The sequence below is a fragment of the Branchiostoma floridae genome, chromosome 4, assembly GCF_000003815.2.
Source record: "Branchiostoma floridae strain S238N-H82 chromosome 4, Bfl_VNyyK, whole genome shotgun sequence".
Lineage (NCBI taxonomy): Eukaryota > Metazoa > Chordata > Leptocardii > Amphioxiformes > Branchiostomatidae > Branchiostoma > Branchiostoma floridae.
In genome coordinates this window covers 19,427,202-19,449,171 of record NC_049982.1, presented here as the reverse complement: position 1 = coordinate 19,449,171, position 21,970 = coordinate 19,427,202, and the positions used below count along the sequence as shown (strand labels likewise).

The window sequence follows — 21,970 nt, the reverse complement described above, 5'->3', positions numbered from 1 at the left end:
CCCTGGCTTATCAGGTATTTGAAGACCATGAAACACAGAGCTGAATATATCACTTTAATTCACCTCAAACACCCAAATGACTTGCGGCATACACAGACCGACTCTTTGAAGAACAATAATCATAGAAGGATTTTTTGTTCCACAGATCGCGTTTTCACTTCAATAACCTTTCTGGCGACTGCCAATTACTTCCCAGTAGAAAGGACTCCATGGCTCTCCAAAGCACTTGCCCTCTTGAGATTTCACATGTTTTTGTTTCTGATAGCCATTTTATCTTATCTTTGGGTGATACCACAGCTTTGTCCAACATTACAACGTCCTGCTGCTTCTGCAAATTTCTAGCTGTTAAATTTGTTTCAGCAGCACACTGGTTTATTACCAAATTAAATTACTAACATTAAAAAAAAACTGAGAAAACCTTGTGTGGACAGCTTATCTGCATCATTTGCACATATGTGGTTATCTATTATAAATTGATTCATTAACAAGTTATCACTAGGTCAACCAATCACTTTGCAGATGTAATTAATGTTCAGTGATATAACTTGTATGTTGATAACATAAGAGACAAAGGTTATATATATTTATGCATCTATCATAAGCATTGCTACAGACTCAGCAATACCCATGGTATGCCCTATTGCCAGAGATACACTCCAACTCATATCTATGCTATTTCCACACAGAACTTGGTGTCCACTCTGGGACAGCTGGGGCCCTGATGCAGCCCTCTTACAGATTCTCCTGTTTGTTTGGAGTTGCTGCAAGTCCTTTACCATTCCACAGCTGCATGTCTGTACCTACAAAATACCTCACTTATGACAGGCTGACCTCAACAAGGACCTAGGGGCCTTGGCACAATTGTCTAATAATAAGCTTCAAACTCTTCCAAAGAGAATTCAAGATATACAGCTTTGTGAAATGCCACTGATATCATGGCTACAGCCTATCATATCAGCAGCATGTATGATAATGTTTTGAATTGAATTTCAATCCTAAAACAATGTTTATTACTTATCGCTTTCATATTGAGCTCTAATCTACCTGTTGTGGAAACCACACAAAGTTATAACTTATACATTGTATAAGAGCCTGGACACCACATTTAGAAATGCTGGTGACCAAGACATTTCAATTGTCAAAAGTCATTCCTAACTGCCCTGGGCAATTAGAGGGAAGACCCACATCCTGACCTGGCCTATTACAGGGTAACCTTTGATTACTTACTAATAAGTAAACATAAGATTAGTTTTCTGTCACACAAAATGTCACTCTTTTGTGTACATGGTCTGCGTAGCTGTAACATTAGCTAGACTGTACAACCTGCTTCTTGCCACAAGACAAACTTTAATTTGCAGCTGAGAAGAAACTTGAGCAAATCTTCAATCACCAACATCACAGCTGTGAGTGACATTTCAGGAAGTTTTTCCCATTTTCCTCATACTACTCTGACTAAAGTGATATGCCCTGATGTGGGACACTTGGCATCACCAAAGTAATACTGTGTTATCCACCTACAATAAGGAAATTTTATACATCACAAAAACAAAGTTTTATGCTGTTAATATTGAAAAAAAACACCCAGGGAATTCCATGAAGGTCCCATTTTTATGTTTGTTCATTTACAAGAAAATTAGATGGCAAATTAAACATGGGGAAAGCGCAAGGCTTATAATTTGGGGTAAGTATAACATGGGCAACAGAATGGGAGATAGGATATGGGATACATGAAGGTATGTAAACTTACAGTTTTTCCAATGTTCCTAGACCAGTGAAAGCCCCAGCTTCAATGGTACTGATCCCGTTGTCGCTCAGATCCCTAGAAAACAAAACAGGATTTGTAACTTCTCAACATTCAACATGTACACATTATAATACATGTAAATTTGAAAGAATGCATATTAAATTATAATCAACGTACAGCATTTTATGATATTACCCATTCCTCTAGTACTTGAATGAGTGACACACACTTGACCTGGTCTCTTCCATGGCAATCTTTGACTGCACCTTTATCTATATTTTACTCTCAGTAAACAAATATCAAAACAGCTGTAACTGAAATCTGATCATTCATGACAGCTGTGAAGTATAAACTACATGAACTCTTATGGTAAAACGAGTCTGGTAGTTATCTATTTGATCCAATATTTGAAAATTTTATGATATGTGGGGGTCAGTTTCTCACAAGTGGACAGATGGCAGCCATCACATAACCGAGCTGAATTCACTAGGCGGTATCAGGATTTTAATCCTTGCAAAGGATCCAATAACCTCTACATCTACACCACACTTCCGCTCTTTAAACATTCAGCATGGCTGGGAGACTTTGGGGCTTTAAATTATCCAGACTAGCGGGAGAAGAATGTGGAGAAAATGTGGCCCAGACATGGCCCCTAATCATGGGCAATACAAGCCACTACTAGTGTTGGGACAACAGGCTGACTGGGGAGGGGGGCATGATTCATCCTCACTTATCATCCACTCAAGGGCTGATAAACAAGACAGAAGACCCTGTCCACAAGCTGGATTTCATTCAGATAAAGGTAAATCTTCCCAGAAAACCACCATGAATATTGGATAGTACAAACCTGTTGACAACAATGAGATGGCAGAAACCAGGGGTAGATCACACATTGTAGCAATACTAGCATTCTAGATTTTATAATAATGTGATATCATATAATATGATTATTTATAAAAGTTATACTGAAACTTCACACAGGTACAGACTAAATCCTATCCAACATATTTAAAAGCTTACCCCTTACTCTAAACTGTTATCATTTTCTTATTATTAATCAACGTTATCAGTTCATCTTCATATCACACTCTAATGATAATCTACACTAGCCTTTCTAATCATTTTTATCACCATCTAATGAGTCACAAAACTGTACATAATTGTAATTACCCAACTTTGGACCTTTCAACACCTAAAAATCAGGTCTACTGTTTAATCGTAACAAGGCTGACTCTGTACTCAAAATGAGAGACTGTGAACTATCATCACATTTTTATTCTTCTGCAAAAAACTCATCCCAAGAAGTCCAACTGTTGGAATTAGAAAGCAATGACACTTTTGAGTTCACCATTTCATCATCTTACATATGGTGGATTAAATCTTACAACAGTGGTTCTTGTTTAAGACATTAAGGCGTGCCTTACACTGGTGACAGTACTGTCATGCGACGCCTCGGCTACTTTGACTTCAGTTTAGACACACGGGCAGAAGCACAGCGTGCCAAACTTGGTGCAGCATACTTGTATTGTGGGAAAATCAAAATGTCGGAAGTATAGGTGCATTTGTCTTGCAACAGTTCGAAGTTCATACCTGAATGGCTGAAAAAAACATTCATGTTTTTCATAATTATTACTTGACTTTCCTTCACGTGAGAAGACCTCCTGGTCATTGGGGGACAAGGTAGACACGAAGATGGAGAGCAGTCTCCAGGCCCATCTTTCCGTTTTTCTCTAGACACACAATCTAAAAAGTTACTAAAAAAACAAACTCGAAGGTCAAGCTCCTTTGGAGTTGAACTCTAAAAGTTATTTGAGCCAAAGAAAAGAAAGTCTTTAACTTTTGAAGACGAACAGTGAAACCAGTAATGAAAAAAGAGACAGTCCGGAGCTGTCAGCGGCAGATGGCTGTTGTGGCTCCCATGATTCATCACACCCATGCCAGCAAAGGGACTAGTAGCAGCTTCCAGAAAATGATACCATTGACCTCCCTGGTAGAGAGCAGGAGGTTTTATGGTCATGGCTCTGTCGGCTCCTTTGAGCTTCCACTGTCTGCTGCATATGGGCCTTTTTACAGCCAGAACCCCTCAATCACCTTCAATCCTGTCCAGTGAAATACTTGATTTCATCGAGCATGAAACTGTCTGTTCCATAAAGATGATGCACTCAAGTCAACCCATAAATGTTCCATTACTCTGTAAATGTGTATAGGAGCACTGGGAAAAGGCAGAAGGATTCAATGACTCGTACGGGCAAAATTGTTGAAAATTGCCCGTTAGAAGATAGGACAGACTTTCAAGGGTTTCAGATAAGCCTGACAAGACAAATGGAGTTACTGGAGATTTTTCCATTCATCATTCATGAAGTATATTGGAGTGAGGAGTCCAGCTGATCAAGACATGGCTGTCATGTACACCAAAGAATGGGATGAACTGCTCAGGACTGTACCATTCCAGCATTAAGGGGATATTTCAGGGAAGTTTGTCTAGCCTGAGCACCATCCTCCGTAGTGACCGCTGGATCACTACTTCCGCTTGCTAACTGTGGCCTAAAGTTTGTCTCCTACTAGGAGTGACTTTCTTGAAGCAATTGCATAACTGCTTATCATATAAATCAGAGATCGAGAGGGAACCACTAAGTCTTATCCCAACATGAAGATCCCATGTCTGACTTGATTTTACAGCGTGGTAATGGGGACAATATTGATATTGGAAAAAATGTGAGGATAACAAAATACAACACTGATGACCTGTTGTTACATGTGGCACTGAAAGTGAACAAGTCGTGCCTGTTTGTATATTGGTACATTTAGAGGCGACACACAGACTGGAGAACCTGTCCCAATGCTGGGAGATGGGTCTGGCCTGAGAAGCAGGGGTGAGACACTGTCTACCCAAACACAGCCCACAGATAGTGGGTGGCTGGGGTCATTAATCACACAGACAACACCATGGCCTTCCTGCCTTCTCTGGGGGTTAGGATGCTCCTGACCCTTTGACCTAAAGGTCAAAGTATCTATGCTTGGGACAGGGGAGACTCACTTCATTTCGAGAGTTGGGCGACATGGCAGTTCAACAGAAACAGTTCAATAGAAACAATTCTTTAAAATAGGTGTTGCAGACACATCCTGTAACATCATTAAGTCCTTGAAGATGGTAATTTTCCTGTCCGGTGAGAAAAATACAAACAGATAAACACTCTTGTCCCTCCTCACATCCTGAAATGGATGACCCTCGGATATTACACAAGCAAAATATACATCCTGACAGAAGGGAACAGGTCAATTTGGTCCCCAGTATAAACATACTGTAGACAGTAGGGGTCTCTAATGGAAGGTATTTTCTCCCAACTCACAGGCAAGAATAATAATCAAAGTTGTACCATCATGATCAGTATATTATCTGATATACAGTGCTCCAGAACTGTAAGAATAGATCAGTTTTCAGTTCTTGATCTTGCACAGATTCCCTCCAGAGGAGGAGTATTTGTTCTCCCAGTTGGTCAGCTCCCCTAGCCTGCTGAATCTACCTCAGATGTCTGGGTGAGAAGTGGGGCCACCTGATCCTGAAGCCCTCCTCATTCATCTTTCCCCTGTCACTACCCACTTAGCTCTGTGGGGAGCAAATCCACATGTTGGAAATCAATATTTCTACTCAGGTTGCAACTGACTTGTGGCTGGGATGATGTTCTCCCTGTGCCCTTGCCATTGCTGTACAGGAAAGAGTTGAGAATCTACATTGAGGCTGTGAAGAATATCCACAGTATCAAGATTAAGAGGAGTTGGAGGGAGAGAGGGGGTCAGCTGTGGGATTGCCAAGGCCATATCTCACAACAGCTGGTAGTTTCAATCAACTGGGCCTCCAGACCTATAAGGGTTAGTCGTGGATTATACAAATGTACAAACCACTTTTTACAAATATTCAAAATCTATAGAAACTATGAACAGTACAACATTGATAAACAGTTGTCCCTTTCTTAAAAGCTTAAACACCTTGTTGCTGATTACTAGGCAAATATGTGCAGTGTACTATAAGCTTTCTGGCCACAGTCCGCAAGGAATGGCAAGCGGATTACACCTGCATAATCCGTCAGGCCCTGCAGAACAGCACACCTGAACAACACAAACAAACCTGTCTACCCCCTCCACAAGTCTCTTGGATATAGGAACACACGTCCTGCTTGCAAACTTGGCAAATTCTTTTGCTGGTAGTTCCAATGTACAATTGTACCAATGAAAAAGATGGTATACACATAAATGCGGCTATTAGTGAATTGTCCATACATGTGCATGTAACAGGCATTTAAAATAAATGCAATTATGGAACAATTTAGGAGTGAAAAATCAAAGAAATGCAACAAACAAATAAGTATATCTCCTGATTTTATCCAGTTGTATAAAATTGAAACTACTAATATGTTTCTTGTAAAGATCTAATCTTTTTACTGTACTATCAACTAAGAACTACATGTGTATTTCAAACATCCAAGAAATAACTCATTATTTAGACACTAAAACATGATTTAAAGCACATTTAAGAATGCAGAATCAAACACCTTAGCCAAGTTTACCAGCTAAGATTCCTCAGAATCACAGATAGACCACATCTGCCCTGTTACCAGTGGTAGTCCATCTATAGCATTATGTGGGGCCTCACTGGTACGGAAAGCTTACAGCCATCTTGGCAGCCAAGCCCCATGTAAATAGTTTGGAAATCTCCCCTGCTTCAACATTTGGCACTTGAGGCCAGTTTGTTGATTACTCAGTAAACTTCCTGGGCAAGCAGGGGAGGCCTTATTTGCCGCTACCAATTTGCCTGAGGTAACACAGGGGTACATGTCCGCTTGTGTTCACATGCATGGAACATGTACATTGTGGAACATTTTCCTAATATTTACCAGTACATTTTCTTTACTGAAGCTACAAGTTGCCATTCAGAAGTCATCTGCGCTTATTACCAAGTGTCTGATGGGCACATGTACAGATGCACAAGATGGGGTAAATCCTAAAATCATGCATATAGTCATGAAGTTAAGTCTACATCCACAAAGAAATGTACATGTACAACATTGTACATGTATCTACAATCTCCAGTTACTTTAATCCCCAACATTGTCCTTTATACAGAGTATCACATTTTCTGCTATAAATTTCCCAGTACGTCTGACAGTATCATTGCCTATTTACCCAATGAGAAGGGCACAAAGGCTCATGACATGGGGAAAGGACATCCCCTTTTGGGTGAGGGGTTGCCAACCTCCACTGTGTATGCTGGCAGCAATCCAGTAACCTACTTCTGACTCTACTGTTTGACTAGACTGCAAGCAGACATGACCGCAATCAACAGAGCCATTTCTAGTATTCTACCCTGTTGAAAATAGGATTCACTCATACAAATCTACATGTGAAACACTTTAACTACAATACAAACAATCAACAATCTCTCTTTTACAAATTTTGGCTTCCCCTCTGATCCCATTACTCTGTCTGCTGTATTGATAATGCTCAATAGACAGTGATTTAATTATTACAACCTTGAACTTCACATGGAATGGGTGAATAGACATAAAACTATAAATCTCCTACTAATTCCTGTATCTAATGACAGCTAGATTCAATTCCAATCTAAGACAATAAATCAACATGAGATTAACACAGAAGTTGTTCTAAAATGCAGCCAGATATACGTGTATGTATCTTAAACTTTTAATTATATGTTATGGCATAATTTTATTAACGCGTTTCTGTGATCATTACAAAACAGACAATAGCGACTAACCAAGTTGAGGATGACCATTAGTTAGATAATATATTAATGCATGTGTCTACAATAACCCTTCTATTCTAAAGGGCATAACTGTCAGCCTTGGGCACTTGGCACACATATCTACACGAACAATAATAGCACTGTCAAAGATAGGAATTGTTATTTTCTGTGATCTAGTCATGATTTTCTGAGACTTTTACAGCTAGGAACCTTGGGCCACCTACTCTGCTACCGGTAAGTTAATTCTGAAAGAAGTCTTCAGTTTAGCAAAATTTATAATTCCAAGCTTCAAAAGCGAAGGGCTAGATGAATACATGTATATGCATTGTAGATCTACTGCTGTTTGCATGTGTTGTCCACTCATTTGAGGGTAACTGAATTTCACATACCTCAACAGAGTACAAAAATAGGCCAACCCCCACTGGCATTGCTTCTTTTATGTCTCCGGATGTTTTAAATTCTGGTAACAGTGGGACAAGTTTTGGGGTACACAAAAAATGTAGCTCCATGTTTTCACTAATAATAATAAAGTTTCGTGTTGAACAGAAAAGGAATCCTCACCCCAACATACAGAAGCGACTCAGTTAACTTCTTCAGTCTCCCTGTTCAGGCCAGTTTGGACATTTGTACATGTAGGTGCCGAGGCTAGATGGAGAAAACAGCTCATGAATTTGTACACAAATGCCTGATCAGACGATTCATCCAACACTAACGCATTTTCCTATTGTTCACCCAACCGTTCTTTCCCTTTTTCTTTTGCATTGTCTCTTCGGAGGTAGTATTCTATGCCACAAGTTACCAGAATTCATAATATTTTCATATGTTGAGGCTATGACGTCCAAGGATTCTTACATTAATTAATACTATGAATACAAATGAAAAGACGAATAAGAACAACAGCAGCACAAAACAGGAACACACAAGTACTTTTGATGCTGATACAGTGGTTTGGGCCAACAACATGACAAAACCTGAACAGTTTCAAATTAGCTTTGCATTTGTAGGCATCACCCACGAGTAATTCGGACAATCACACATATATCCACATGAGCAAAACTCTGTGGATGTACATTTTATACACTCTTCCATCAAAACTGCTGACAGCCTAATGAGTAATGAGGCTATCTCTCCATTGTTTGTAACCTTCTTTATTGACAGCCGACTATTTGCTGCACATTTCTGTAGGACTGTTTGGTAATTCATTACATGTCTGGACAGTCCTGATGGCGCTCCAGGGGATAGCTGGTAAAATATGGATGGGAAGATCGCTGGGATTGCTCCAGAGGATGATGACCAGTCCAAAGCCCCCATACTGGATGTGCTCTCTGCTTGATGGGACAATAATAGATGCCTTGCCTTTACCGTAAAACAGGATATTACTGTGCACATCTCAACTCCATACTAACACACTGGACTTCTCTGCAACAAAAAGTACAAGCCCACCATTTCACAAAACAATTCCATTAAAAAAAATCAGGCAACAAAAAAAGCGGAAACTTTCTGATCCCAATTAGTGCATGTTGTTCCTTGGAGCAGATTGTGTTTTGTAACCAGAGATTCTCTAATCTTGGCCCATTCCTGTCCAGGAAGATGTGGTCCCTGAAATGGTCCAGACAACTTCTCCACTGGAGGTAAACAATTACATGTTGCCAGCAACAATCCTGAAACAGGACTTCCTACCACCAAAGCTTTCTGACAGTGGTGGTGTAGAAATACTAGAATCACTCCATGCATCCTAATTTCTAGTTCTCCTTGAAACTGAAAAACATCATAATTTGATTCACAGTGTAAAAATAAGTTTCAGAATTCAGTTCAAACTGACGTACATCTAAAAGCCACCCCGAGACAACCCACATGGTGCACTATTGTGCCTAATGGTAACAATCTAATCCCTGCACTATGATGAAAATCTCAGAAACTAATCTCATTAATTCAAATAACTATCATCAACACATCACAGACGCTGTGCATGTGGCAGCAGAAACAAGCTCTGATTGTTCATTATTGTGTTGGAAAGTGGTCCTGGTCTCATCTGTCAACTTCCATCTCATGAAAATATTGGGGACTAATTTGTGATGTCAAAATTGTCTCCTGGGTGTTCTAGACAGCCTTTTTACGTGCTGAGGTAGAAAGCTTTTGAACATTGTCTTAATTACCATCAGGAGAAATACAACTCAGGTTGGTTCTGCTTGTATCAAATGCTCTTTGATCTCTTCAAAGTGCTCTGACAACCATGTATGGATCCCCTAACAGGAGATATTATACCACAGTATAAATATTTCTAACATTAAAGGCTTTTATAACCTCTCAGATCAACTGATAGTAGTTTTCACACACCCAAACAGGAAGTGTGCTAACAGTGACATAAATGACAAAAGAGAAGTTCAAACTGCAGTACTCTTTTCATCTACGAGGTTGTTTTCATTCTATACAACTGACCACCAAGGGAGATTTATGTGCTTCTGCAGGGGCCATTAGGCAGAGGAAAAACCAACATTGCTCTGTGTCCAGCAAGCTGTGACTCCAGGCATAATAGGTGAATGAAGGTTTGATAGACCTCCCAAACAAATTGAGACATCTATTCAGGCTTTTCCTGCTGTGAGTGTGACCACCAGTACTGCTATAGACGCACCATTCCCCGCACTTTTGTATTCCTAGTCTCCACCAGGGGGAATTGCAATTTTTTTTCCACAGCTCAGTTCAAAGGCTGAGCAGCCAGGCATGCAGCCATATGCACTTGGGGGCGGATACACTGCTTTTGCTACTTCAAACAAATCCGCAGCCAGATTGGAAGCCTCAAGTGTGGGCTTCACAGGCATGGGGCAATTAGGAAGAGAGCTCCTCACTCTGGCAGAAATAACAGGATACAACACTTCACTGGAGAAGCATACATAATCCATGTCTATTGCCAAGTTATACCCATGCCTTTCCATCCAAAAAAATGCAATTTGATGCTGTACTATCTACAATAGGTCAACAATACCAAAACCGATATACTGGGAAAAACAACATAACAAATTACAGAGGAAGTAAACATTGTATTTGTCTTCAGAGAACTAGGACATGTACTTTTTTATAATCTCCCAATACTTCCTTGTTTATAGAAGTATAACACAGTTCAATTTTAACAGGACTAAGAAGTAAGAGTTAGATACTTATAATTCATATATAACACAGCACAAGAGAAGCATTGCAATGACATGTCAGCCGCAAAATAGACCATATACCAATTTTACAAATATAAAACTTTGAAGATTAAGTCAGGTAGGAAAGAAGTTTAAATGCATGCATGAGGTCGTACACCAAATAAATTCACTGCGGCCTGACTGTAAATTCTAATTCAAATAGCAGAAGCTTCGCCAAGAACACTTCCTGCATGTAAAATTCTCCAGATCAAACGACTTGGGAAAATTACATGGGCTTATTTGCCTGCCATGAACTGGGCAGGGATCCAGCCTAGGATGTAATGCAGCAGAAAAGAGGAGGCAGCGAGCTATCCAGTTAAATTGATCTACTTGGGTAACCTGCTCACTCAGCCCTCTGGTTCTGTGCATGTTATGCTGATTCCGCCTCTGTTCAAAGCCCCTGCACCCTCCTGTGGCCTCTGTTCAAAGCCCCTGCACCCTCCTGTGGCTCTCAGCGTGGAAACACAAAGTTCAGGAGGTGAATGCAAGTAGGGTTCCCAATGGGGACCTTGACCTTTGACACTGCAGTTAGCTTTAGAGAACAATGAGAAAGCTTGGCAGGAGAAAACAGTATTGTATTTTGACATAATGCAGATAGAATGCATTTATATCTAGTGTAATCTTGACAAGATTTGATATGGAGCAAGGTGAATGAATTCCTGGCACAACATTTCGTGTTTGACATAAAAATTCATAAATCCTCTATTTTGTACCAACCTTCTGGTAGACAAACTGATATTGTACACAGTACAGACCTACATTGTGTTATTCCCTAAACATTTTGCTTTTATCCAGGTTAGTTAAGGATTGTGTCATGAAAGACTTCAATGAGCTGGGCTCCAAACTAACAGTGTTTCTATGGCCCCCGGCCAGCAAAATCTGGCTCTGGACAATTGAATGTGTGCTTTGGGACAATTTTTTGACATTTACAAAATCCCATGTCTGAGTCACATGTGGCCACGCAAGCCCAAACATGATTTCTTTCATTTCTTATCTATAGTAAGTGGCAAAGGTAAACTTGTAAAATGCATTTTCCTCTATTACTGTCATACCACAATTGAACCTCACTTCAGGACAGTTTGAATTTCTTTTCGAGACACTTTTGGGACTGCAGAGGAAAAACCTAATTTCAAGGCTGTAATATGGATGTAATATGTGTTTCATCTGTGAAGATGGAAGCATGCCTACAAATTACAATACAATAAGGATGTGCCCCATATTCAGTCAGTTAAGGCAGAGATGCTTTGAAGTAGATGTGAGGCTCTTCCCTAAATAGAGCTGTAAGAAATGTCTGGAAATTTGATTCCCACTTCATTTCTTCTGACTCCCTCCTACTCACACTTCAAACAAAACATAATCATCAAAGTAAAGGTGCATAAAATGATAGCCATACTAATTCATAGTCATACAATTACAAGGCAAACAACCTATAATATATCCTTCACAGCACAAATCTAAATTGACAAAACTCTTGGCACTTTGGTTTCTATTCATTCTCAAGTTACAGAGGTACATAGAATGAAGACATGGGTTGAGGTCATCACTTTTCTCCTCTTTTGCTCTACCTTTGTTTTTCCTGCAACATGCCTGCAGCCATTATCAGCTGCCCACTAGAAGTTTACATGCGTGCTAAAGCTACAAAATTATCACCCCAGAGCGCTGTCTCTACAAGCATGTAAAAACCTATTGCCCTGGTTACAACATCTCCACGGGCAATTTACTAGCAGACAGATTGCTGGTCAACAATCATCCTCTGGTTGAATCAATATCCCGTGCCATCTTCCTCCTGCTGCCTCCTCATTAAAGCTTTATACCCACAGCCATCACCACACAATAGTTATCAGCTCATGATTCATATTTCACCATCCTATGGAGTCCCCCAGGCAATTATGACAAATCTAGTTTGGCCCACATCTGGGAAAAAGAGGGTCCCCTGGCACCGCTGTACCCCATACTCTAGTACCAACAATCATTGATTGTATGTATACCTTGCAATTGCTTTATAAATCACAGATACACGAACCTCTTTTAATGTTGGTTTTAAGGATAGTGATTTGTTTTTTTTATCAATTGTAAACAGTTATTTTCATCATCTGCAAGCAGAATCAATTTCTATGGCAGCATAATGATATCTAGTCCTAGTTACAATGTCTGATGATTTACATGCAATAATGGCCCGGGCAGTATTGACACTAAGCACCCCATAATTACATAGACACCCCTCATTCCTGAGAGGGTCAAAATATACTATCCAAGATTTCCTCATGAATAGCTTCATAAGGAAATGGCACTTTTATTGCCATCTGGATTATGTACAGACTTTACGACCAGTAAAACTATATAACACAATGTAATGCAATTGCCCCAACATACTGCTATCTCACTTCCAGTCATTAGTAATGAAGAGACTTGTACATTTGTACTCATTTTAGAAGCTGTATAGCTACATTTGGACACTATGGGCTGAAGCATGACAAATAAGACCAGCATCTCAATTGTCAAGCTATATCATGGAGGTAACCTAAATACTGTACATAACATAGCCTCCCCTGGTGAGTCGCCCCTCTCCGCCATGAATTTTGCATGGCTTGGATGTCAAATCTGTTCTACTTTAGCAGACAACTACAGAAAGGATGGTAGCAGGGTGGACTTTGTGCAGGAGAATACAATGTCCAACCTGACTTTTAATTAATCAAAGTCAGGCAACATGTTTTACACTGTATTGTGAAAAAAAAGTTGAGCTTGTATATCAAGTTTGAGTAGGGGATATAAAGGCAGAACATTGTTACAAATATATGACAATCACCAATTTGGCAAGTCATCAATAGGTAGCAATAACCTGACTTATTTACCATGTATTATAGATTATAGAAAAGTAATACCAATCAATATCAAACAAGATAAAGTAGATCATAATGGTTCTCTTCATACAAACATGATAGACTAGGCTGTCTTTTTAGAACATCTAGTCTATAACAGTATGAGTCACTTTATGGTTGAACACACTTCTCACCTTCAGTAAAGGTGAATTTGATAGACACAGTGCGAAGATCATCTAATGTGTTGTTGAATGAGGCAACACAATAGGTGGCTAATTGGTAGCATAATTTGCACCTATTCACAAGCCATTTGCTAGGTGTTGAAATACCACCAGGAAAGTCCAGCAGGCAACAAATAGCTGCCCCCCTTTTGTTCACAAACAATAGGCCTAAAGCTATTTATATCTGTTTATTTATGTCTATCTGCCAGAAAGGCTCTAACTGTTTCCCTGTGGATTACTGTGTAGTATGAGCTTGAGTCAAAAAGTAGTGCAAGTGGTTTCATAACAGGCTTATTTTTTTCATCTAATGAGTTAAAATTTGGCACAAAGGTAAATTAATTGTCTTGAGACTATAATACATGCATATCAATTTGTTGTTCACATTTTTATGAGTACCTGAGTTGATTCCAAGATGACCACACCCTTAGAAGTCTGTCAGAAGATCATTTTTTCCAGATCTGAACAACATGTTGAGATATTTCAGTCTCAGGCAGATATATGCCTTTATCTTTGTGTCAAACTTCAACTGATTCAATGAGAAAATGAGCCTGTTATTAAACCCCTGGCATAACTTTTCGACTCACCCTTGTACATTCAGTCACAATGGAAGACTTTTTAACAGTCCTGCTAGTAATTTGTTCTTTTGTAGTTTGTTTTATAAATCGTTGGTATTACAAGAATCCTTTCTCCACAAAGGCTGTCATTCTAAGTTGTCATAGCAAGGGAAATCTCACGGTTGGCCTAAATTCCCCAATTCCAACAATAAATTACAGTACTAGTATGTGAAAATGTGCTAAATGATTTTGATGGCTCAGATTACTGGCTTCTTATACATACTTATCTAGAAAGCTAGATAGGACTCACAGACAATGTTAGCCGTTACAGTAAATTCCTGAGGTCCAACCGAGTCAAAGGTACCCTAGTTGAAAGCTAAAAAGGCATGGAGGTGGAGAAAAGGACTACAAAAGGCAACCCATGGCTAGAAAAAGGCTAAACACATTTTTGAGAAGGTATGGCATTTAGTTATTCAGTAAATAAAGAATCAGAGACAGCAGTTTGCCAACACACATGTACATAGTACAGGAAAGTCTCTTTTAGTCTTGACAATACCCCCATGTGCCATTGACAATCCACAGGGCATTGATTACAAAAAGTGCAGTCTACAAGCACATTTGAGCTGGATGTGGTTTATTATTTAGATATGCTGTGCCAACTGTGCCCTTCGAGTCAACCCGCCCAGTTTGAAAGAATCTGTCAACACCACACATTACCCAGGCTTTTTGTACCACCTGTGCTGGGAAACGTTTACCACTGCCAACCACTAAGTACAGCAGTTGTATTAACAAGTTTTCCCAAGGCTACTTAATAATTCCCATGCCATCCAGCACTGTTAGGGTTGAGGACTTATCTTCAGTGATACACTGAGGCTATTGTAATGTCTTGTTTGCAAAACCTGAAATTCTTTCTTGCCAGTTTTCATTAACATCTTGCAAGGTTTGCAAACTTTTCCCGATAGAAGCTAATAGTATTACATGCACATGTCTTAATTCATGAAGATCAGAAAAGGCATCATAAAGCATAATGTGCATGTCTTTTTGTAAGTTAAAGTTGCATGATTCAAGAAGGACAAGCATCCAAGACATATGTAGTTTTATATCAATAAAATGATAAAACACATTGACTTACATCTTACTTTAAACATTTAATACCAATCCTGGTAATGTAAACCCTTTGTTTCAAAAACAAGTCTGGCCTGACTAACATTTCCCTTGTGTACACTGTAGTTCCAGTCCATTTCCCTTGGCAAACCCCACTTCAAATATTTCTGAGGTGACCAGCATTTTGGTCGAATAACCTGGCAGCTCCTGTTACAGAGAAGATCAACTGTCAAAAGATACTACATGACACTTGGAAGGAAATAACAGGAAGGTGTTTGCTATATCTCATAGTACTGTGTACAGATCAAAGGAAGTTTTTTCCCACTATGACAGAACAAATGTGTGATATCCATATAACATAGATTGGAATATCTGCAACACACCTGAATCATACTTGTTTTTTTTTTTCACCAGATGAAGAAATGCATTTAAAAAATATTCACTTTTGTGATTCCTACTTTTGTACTTCGATGCAAGTTCTCTTGAGGTGAAAAAGAATATTTCAAATGAATATCAAATTGACAGGTTTGTATCCTTACCTTTACGTTTAGGACCAGACGATAATACAAAATGAATTACCATCATTATGCATATTCTTTGTCATAAACCAACAATACAAACATGTTTCATCCATGAATTTGAATTGCCATGTCCATCCATTTTTCTAATTTTGCTGTAAGAACATGTAATATAGCAAAGTAGCCTTAAATCTACTGATAAAATCAAGAAACTACTGGTATTAAAAATCAATTTTGATTTTAACACTCTTCGTTATCTTGTAGCATGGATAATCCAGTGGCATGGAGAGAGTTAAGCCCAACCAAAAACGGTCCCTTTGAAGGAACCCACCAGGAAATCCACATCTTTCTCCAATATTAAAACCAGCCAAAGTTACACATCACAACAAAAGCCTGGAGGGTAACCCTGGATGACCCCAGGGCTTGCCTCCAGACAAATGGCAGGATGAACCAGAAGGCTGTGGGGGGTAAAGTAACCTGAAACCCTCCTGTATTTAACAGTGTCTGGGTACACCACCACATAATACATGTACGTGTATACAGCTATAAAAAGGCTGTTACCACAAGTGCTACTGAGCCTCTTCAAATTTCATGTTCAAAAACAGAGGTGCTTTGTTGTACATGTCCTTCAACTTCATAGGTGATGGTTTTCTTTTCTTTTTTTTTTCTTTTTATAAATTCTTGATCTGCTTTACATACCCAGAATAGTTACAGAATAGTACTGGCATCAAAGAGTTGTAGAGTTCTTCCATCTGGAGGCATAGGAAGGGAACAAGACAAGTTGCCATCAAACCATGTGCTCATTAGTGGGAGGACCTGAATGTGGCTCACTGTAAGTTAACAGTGTAACAAAAACATTATGTTCCACAAAGTTCCTGGTAGCCACAGGGAAGTAATGCTACTAGTACTAGGTACATGTACCATCTAATCTGTATCATTCACTCTCTGTCTTCATCATAAAGTAGCCATGTCAATCCCTCTCCAGAACCCTGGTACATTCTACATGGAGCTATATATAAGAAAAGCCCGCAGCAATCTGGCATCAATTTCCATGGTCCAAATCAACTTTATTCACATCAAAGCACTGACCATTAACTAAATTCTCTCCCACTGTCTCTTGTTATGGTGTTGCCATAGAGATTCATATCTTTAATATTTCACCTCATTGGCCGGAGGCAAAGTCTTTGATTTCTTAACGAAGCCATTAAACTGCTATCTGCGTAGAGCTACAATGTACTAAACCAAATCATCCTGGTATTCAGAAAGCTGGAGTGTATGCTGGAAAGAAACTTCAAGAGCACCATTTGTTGTGATAACAGCTCCTGTTTATAATGAAATGGTTCTATGCTGGTCCTTTGTTTTACAATGGAGGGACCTCCCTTCAAAGGGGTTTTAGATTGCTTTTATGGAGACTGACTTGGAATTCAGGTTCTACATGTAGGTACATGTAACTGGGTCAGACCAGGCTCCTAGCTGATCCAAAATTAGATTTAAAAAAAAACTTCCACAGCAAAATTCAAACTGAATCTCAGCTACGCACACCACCAGTAAAAGCCAATCACATGCATGTACAGGACATGCTCTTCATATATCTTTACACTTGTCTTAAAAATCTACCCAGGCCATTTCATTTTGTTTACATAAAACCAGTATAATGCCACGGTATCAAACTACATATGAAACACCACAGATACTAACAAGGAGATTCATTCTGTGCGGCTATTACAAACTGCACCATTCAGTACTTTATGGTTGCATGACACAGAATGGCAGGAATGGCTGATGCTAAGAGCATGCACATGCAGTAGGCTTGCCTTTCCTTCTAGTGTTACAGTGCAGTGTGGTGGAATCATAACCTCCCATCTGGTGGGGGTTCCCACATGTTACAGCAGGGGGTGGGGTGGGGACCAGGTGTAGGACTAGAACTTATGTTACCTGCAGCTGAATTTCTTGTCATATGGCAAATAATAAGGGGATTTTGTTGTTTCATTGAACTTTTCTTGACATATGTATCTGACCAGTCCAACTAGATTTCTTACCAATCTTCCAATGTGGCCATTGAGTCTACATTTCCAAAAACAGAGTTACAATCTGAAGTGATCAGAAGCATGTTGTAACACACTTCTCAACTAAACCTATCAACAGTAAACCAGTGAACACTGAAATGAGTCTGCTAGCCAAATTAGACTGTATTGGTTCTATCCTAAAGTACAAACACTTGAGAGCACTCTAGACTTGAGATATCTGGTGAAAACATTTTCTCTAGGTCTAGATCTATCAAGTGGACTCGAAAAATTACAATTTACATACAACTTTAATTACCAGTACAGCAGTAGTCTAGAATGGATACATGTACCAAAGCAACAACAGCAGAACTATATTGCATGACAATTGTACTTGGTACAATGTATGGCAACAACTATTATACGTGGTACAAAATAGAGGTATAGCACAAAACATCCTAATTTCCTAAAGCATCCTAAAGTTGTAAGAACAGATTAAGACTTAATTTGACAGGTAAGCGAAGAAAAAAATGCAAAAATAATGCAAAAGCTGTGGAGACCCCAAAACAATTTATACCAACATTTTTGCAAGTTCATTTCTTATTAATTACGAAGCCTGCTACTGGTAGAAACACTGATCTACAATGCTACCTAACATTAACAATGCTGTCAGCACCAGCTGAAAGGTCAGATGTCAGGAGCAGATTGAGAAGTTATTACAGTGGCCTGACCTTTCTGTGTTCCTTCCCTTCCTGTAGACATGGAAACCTGTTTTGGGGAAACTACTTCGTAGTACTTGCAATGGTAACCAACATACTCAATAGCTAGTTGTCCACTTTATGTTTACTGGTACCAAAATTGGCATGTTTCTCAATGAATTGTACAAAAATGTGCAACATACTCAGACATATCAGAAGCAGGTAATTTATGCACAAATGTCATAGATATGATAGTACAAATTAAAACACTAATAATTGCAACAGATGAAAATTACAAGAGTCACAAGACACAACAGTATCGTAATGAAAATCCACTCTTGATATACACCAAAACCCTCACGGAAAAGCCTCTTCAATCTACATAAGTAAAAAATCTGAAGAGTAGATGGCAAATGTGTGTATTTTCATAAGACCAAAAGTGGGAACAGCCCAAACCAAGAGGTTGGAAGTTGAACACATGTGTTTTCCCTCAAGATCATCCTGCATTACAAACTCCAAATAGTCTCAAGCTACTCTCTGTGTTGCTCTTGGACACAGATAGATATTGAAGCCAGATGCTGGAATTTTAAGGTACCCCTGACATGGACACTTTGGGATCCATTCCGCATTTTATCTGTCATATGAAAGGGTAGTGCACTGTTATCAAATCAGACTGTAATTGTAATCAACTCTTTTACTGGGCAACAGGGCTGCATACCCCCCACATTTCAAAATATAGTGACTAGATCTATCACCCATTCATACGTCTTTCAACTTCAAGGTTTAACATACTCCACCAGTACTGTGGTAGGTACAATGTCCGTCCGGAGCTTACATCAAAGTTATACCAAGTCTTCAAGTGAAGTCCATACCAGTTCCATACTAGGTACCTTTAAGCTTGAATTGGTTGCCTGGAATCCTTTATTTTGTACTTGGCAGTCTTAATTTGCAAATTCTTATTTGAAAGACAGTCTTAATTTGCAAACTCTTATTCGAAATGCCAGTTACTTCATGACCTTGTCACACTGTGGATTGGCCAGGTTCTTTTCAGGACAGATGAAGTTCCCTGCTGCTGGGATAATTTTGCGCACCCATCCAAGTTTTACGCTGTAGAAGTTTAATAAGCTATTTAACTCAAACAGAGTAAAACTCTTACCAGGTGAGCAAGATTTCCAGTGGCATAGAACTTCATCTGCTCTGAATAGAGCCTGACAAACCCAAGTGTGTACTCAATACCAGGTTAGTTACTTTAACTCTAAAGAAGAACCCTGCAAAAGCAGAAAGAATGTGAAGAATGTCGGCCATTCCCTGCATTTTTCAGCATCAAAGACATTGCTTCGAAAAGTATCTTTGAAAAGTCTTTAAACCATATATTCATACACTCACTTATAATCATAATATCAGAATACCGGGTACCTTCTCCACACCTGTGGATCCAAGTTAACATACCATAATTTGACTGCTATCCTTGATACAAATACCCATACCAATGCAACAAGTAATCCATCACATCTTGCAATGTTACTGCTACAAAAGTCCTTATCATGTAGGCATGGAAGATACAGAATGTTGGACTGGCAACATTTCTTGGGAACACCCTGTCACTGCTTTCTCTCAGCCACCCTTTCAAGTTTCACATTGCTTGGCATAACCCAAGTAGGAGATGCTACAGTACAGCCCTTTACCAAGCTAAAATCCATCCTTTCCACAGTAAGATCAAAGAGGCTCTGGCTAGTAAAGGGACAGGAACAGGCAGACCATTTGTTCGTCCATTAGTAACGGGGTCAGAGGGCGTCCCTTCCATTGTGTCCTTCATGGACTTCAGCTCATTGCTGATTTTGTGCCCCTGAATAGGAACATGTGTTGGAAAATGCTTCCATTGGGTGCCTAACAATAGCCATTCGCCTGGAAGTAACAAGGCAGGGCAGTGAATAAATAAGGACTTTCTCTACATCTTACAAGGGAAGTTGGTAGTACTTACAAGTTCCTCAGATTGGAGACAGGCATCTCGGTGAACACGCCTTCCTTCAAGACAGCAATATCGTTCCCTTGTAAGTTCCTATGGGAAAAACAAAACAACCTGGTTAAACAAAACAAAACAACCCGTCAATCATACGGATGTGTGTTCAGAGCCTATAATCATAAAGGAAATCTTCATAACTTCAAGTAATATCTGGCATCGTCGGACTTTGGAAGACTTGAGAGATAACAGGTTAAAATTTGTTAAAACCGTAAGAGAGGTCAAGTGCCTCTGCAAGATTTGAAGAAAAAAACTTGTACAGGTGTACATTGTGTCACATCACTATGTCCATATCAAAGGTATGTACATAGTACTAGTATCAACTGGACATCATAAACAAGTAAGGCGTAGGTGTTTATACTATAGCAGTGAATACTATACACTGCATGAAAATGGCAACTTCAGAGTGATGATCCTATAGGGAACATAGAGGCCCAGATACAGTGATGCTAAAAATTCCCCTCTACTGTTTACTTGCCTTGCCGTCTGGAATGGGGACTATGCAAATAATCACAATGCCTCCCCACCATCCATCCCAGACTTCCCATCAAACCAATCAGCATCATTAGTAAAACACATAGAGGAGATACAGACACTGGGTACCAGGGCAAGCAAAAACAGGGACTGAGGATAGACCCAATTAGTGTCCAATGGGGTGTAAGGTCATGTGTCAAGGGTATAGTATCAGTAGGGTATGCCTCCAGGGATGGAAATATGAACATGTGCATGTGAACAGTTAATTTTACTTGTGATACCAGGCTACAGTAATCAAGATGTCAGTCCTTTAGCTGTTGTGTGCCACTATGTGTCGCTTCAGTTCACATCTGACTTGTCAAACTCTTAACCTGAATTGACACCAATACTTAAAGTAGCAATGATGATAATTGGCCCTCTGCCCAAATTTTCATCCATACTTGATACTGTACAAATAGATCAAAACTACAACTCACTGTACTGGAGCTGTAAGGAACATTTCTGTGTCACAACAAATCCTCATTTATGAGTTTTAGCTGGTGTTGACAAGTCTTTGGTAGAAAAAATATTAATCATTAAATGGCAACATAAAAAGAGAAAGAGCTGCAGGACAGGACAGACTAAACAACCTGATTAATATATTAGAGAGACAGGAACCATCACAAATGCCCATGTACCAACATTCAAATATAGAAAAGGTCTTGGAATTTTTTCTTCTGTTCAATGTCTGTTGCCACCTCTAGAATGACCTTTTGTAATAACCCCAGTGCTTCACATCTTAGCCCTGCTTTAAATGTTACCAGTTTCAAACCACAAAAGCTCTGTATGACCTTGTAAGTTGGCTGTATTTACAGTCTTTGCCCACTGCA

The 21,970-nt window shown here is 39.4% G+C and overlaps 1 protein-coding gene across 1 annotated transcript in view; it reads right to left on the bottom strand.

The window, feature by feature from the left end:
• Window positions 1–21,970, bottom strand: part of LOC118412849 (adhesion G protein-coupled receptor A3-like) — a 39,288-nt gene that overhangs the window by 14,341 nt on the left and 2,977 nt on the right. Inside the window, exons 2-3 of the mRNA XM_035815891.1 lie at window positions 20,589–20,666; window positions 1,748–1,819 (exon numbers count right to left, since the gene is read on the bottom strand). Of these exons, the coding sequence (XP_035671784.1) occupies window positions 1,748–1,819; window positions 20,589–20,666 (150 nt within the window). The remainder of the gene's footprint in view (window positions 1–1,747; window positions 1,820–20,588; window positions 20,667–21,970) is intronic.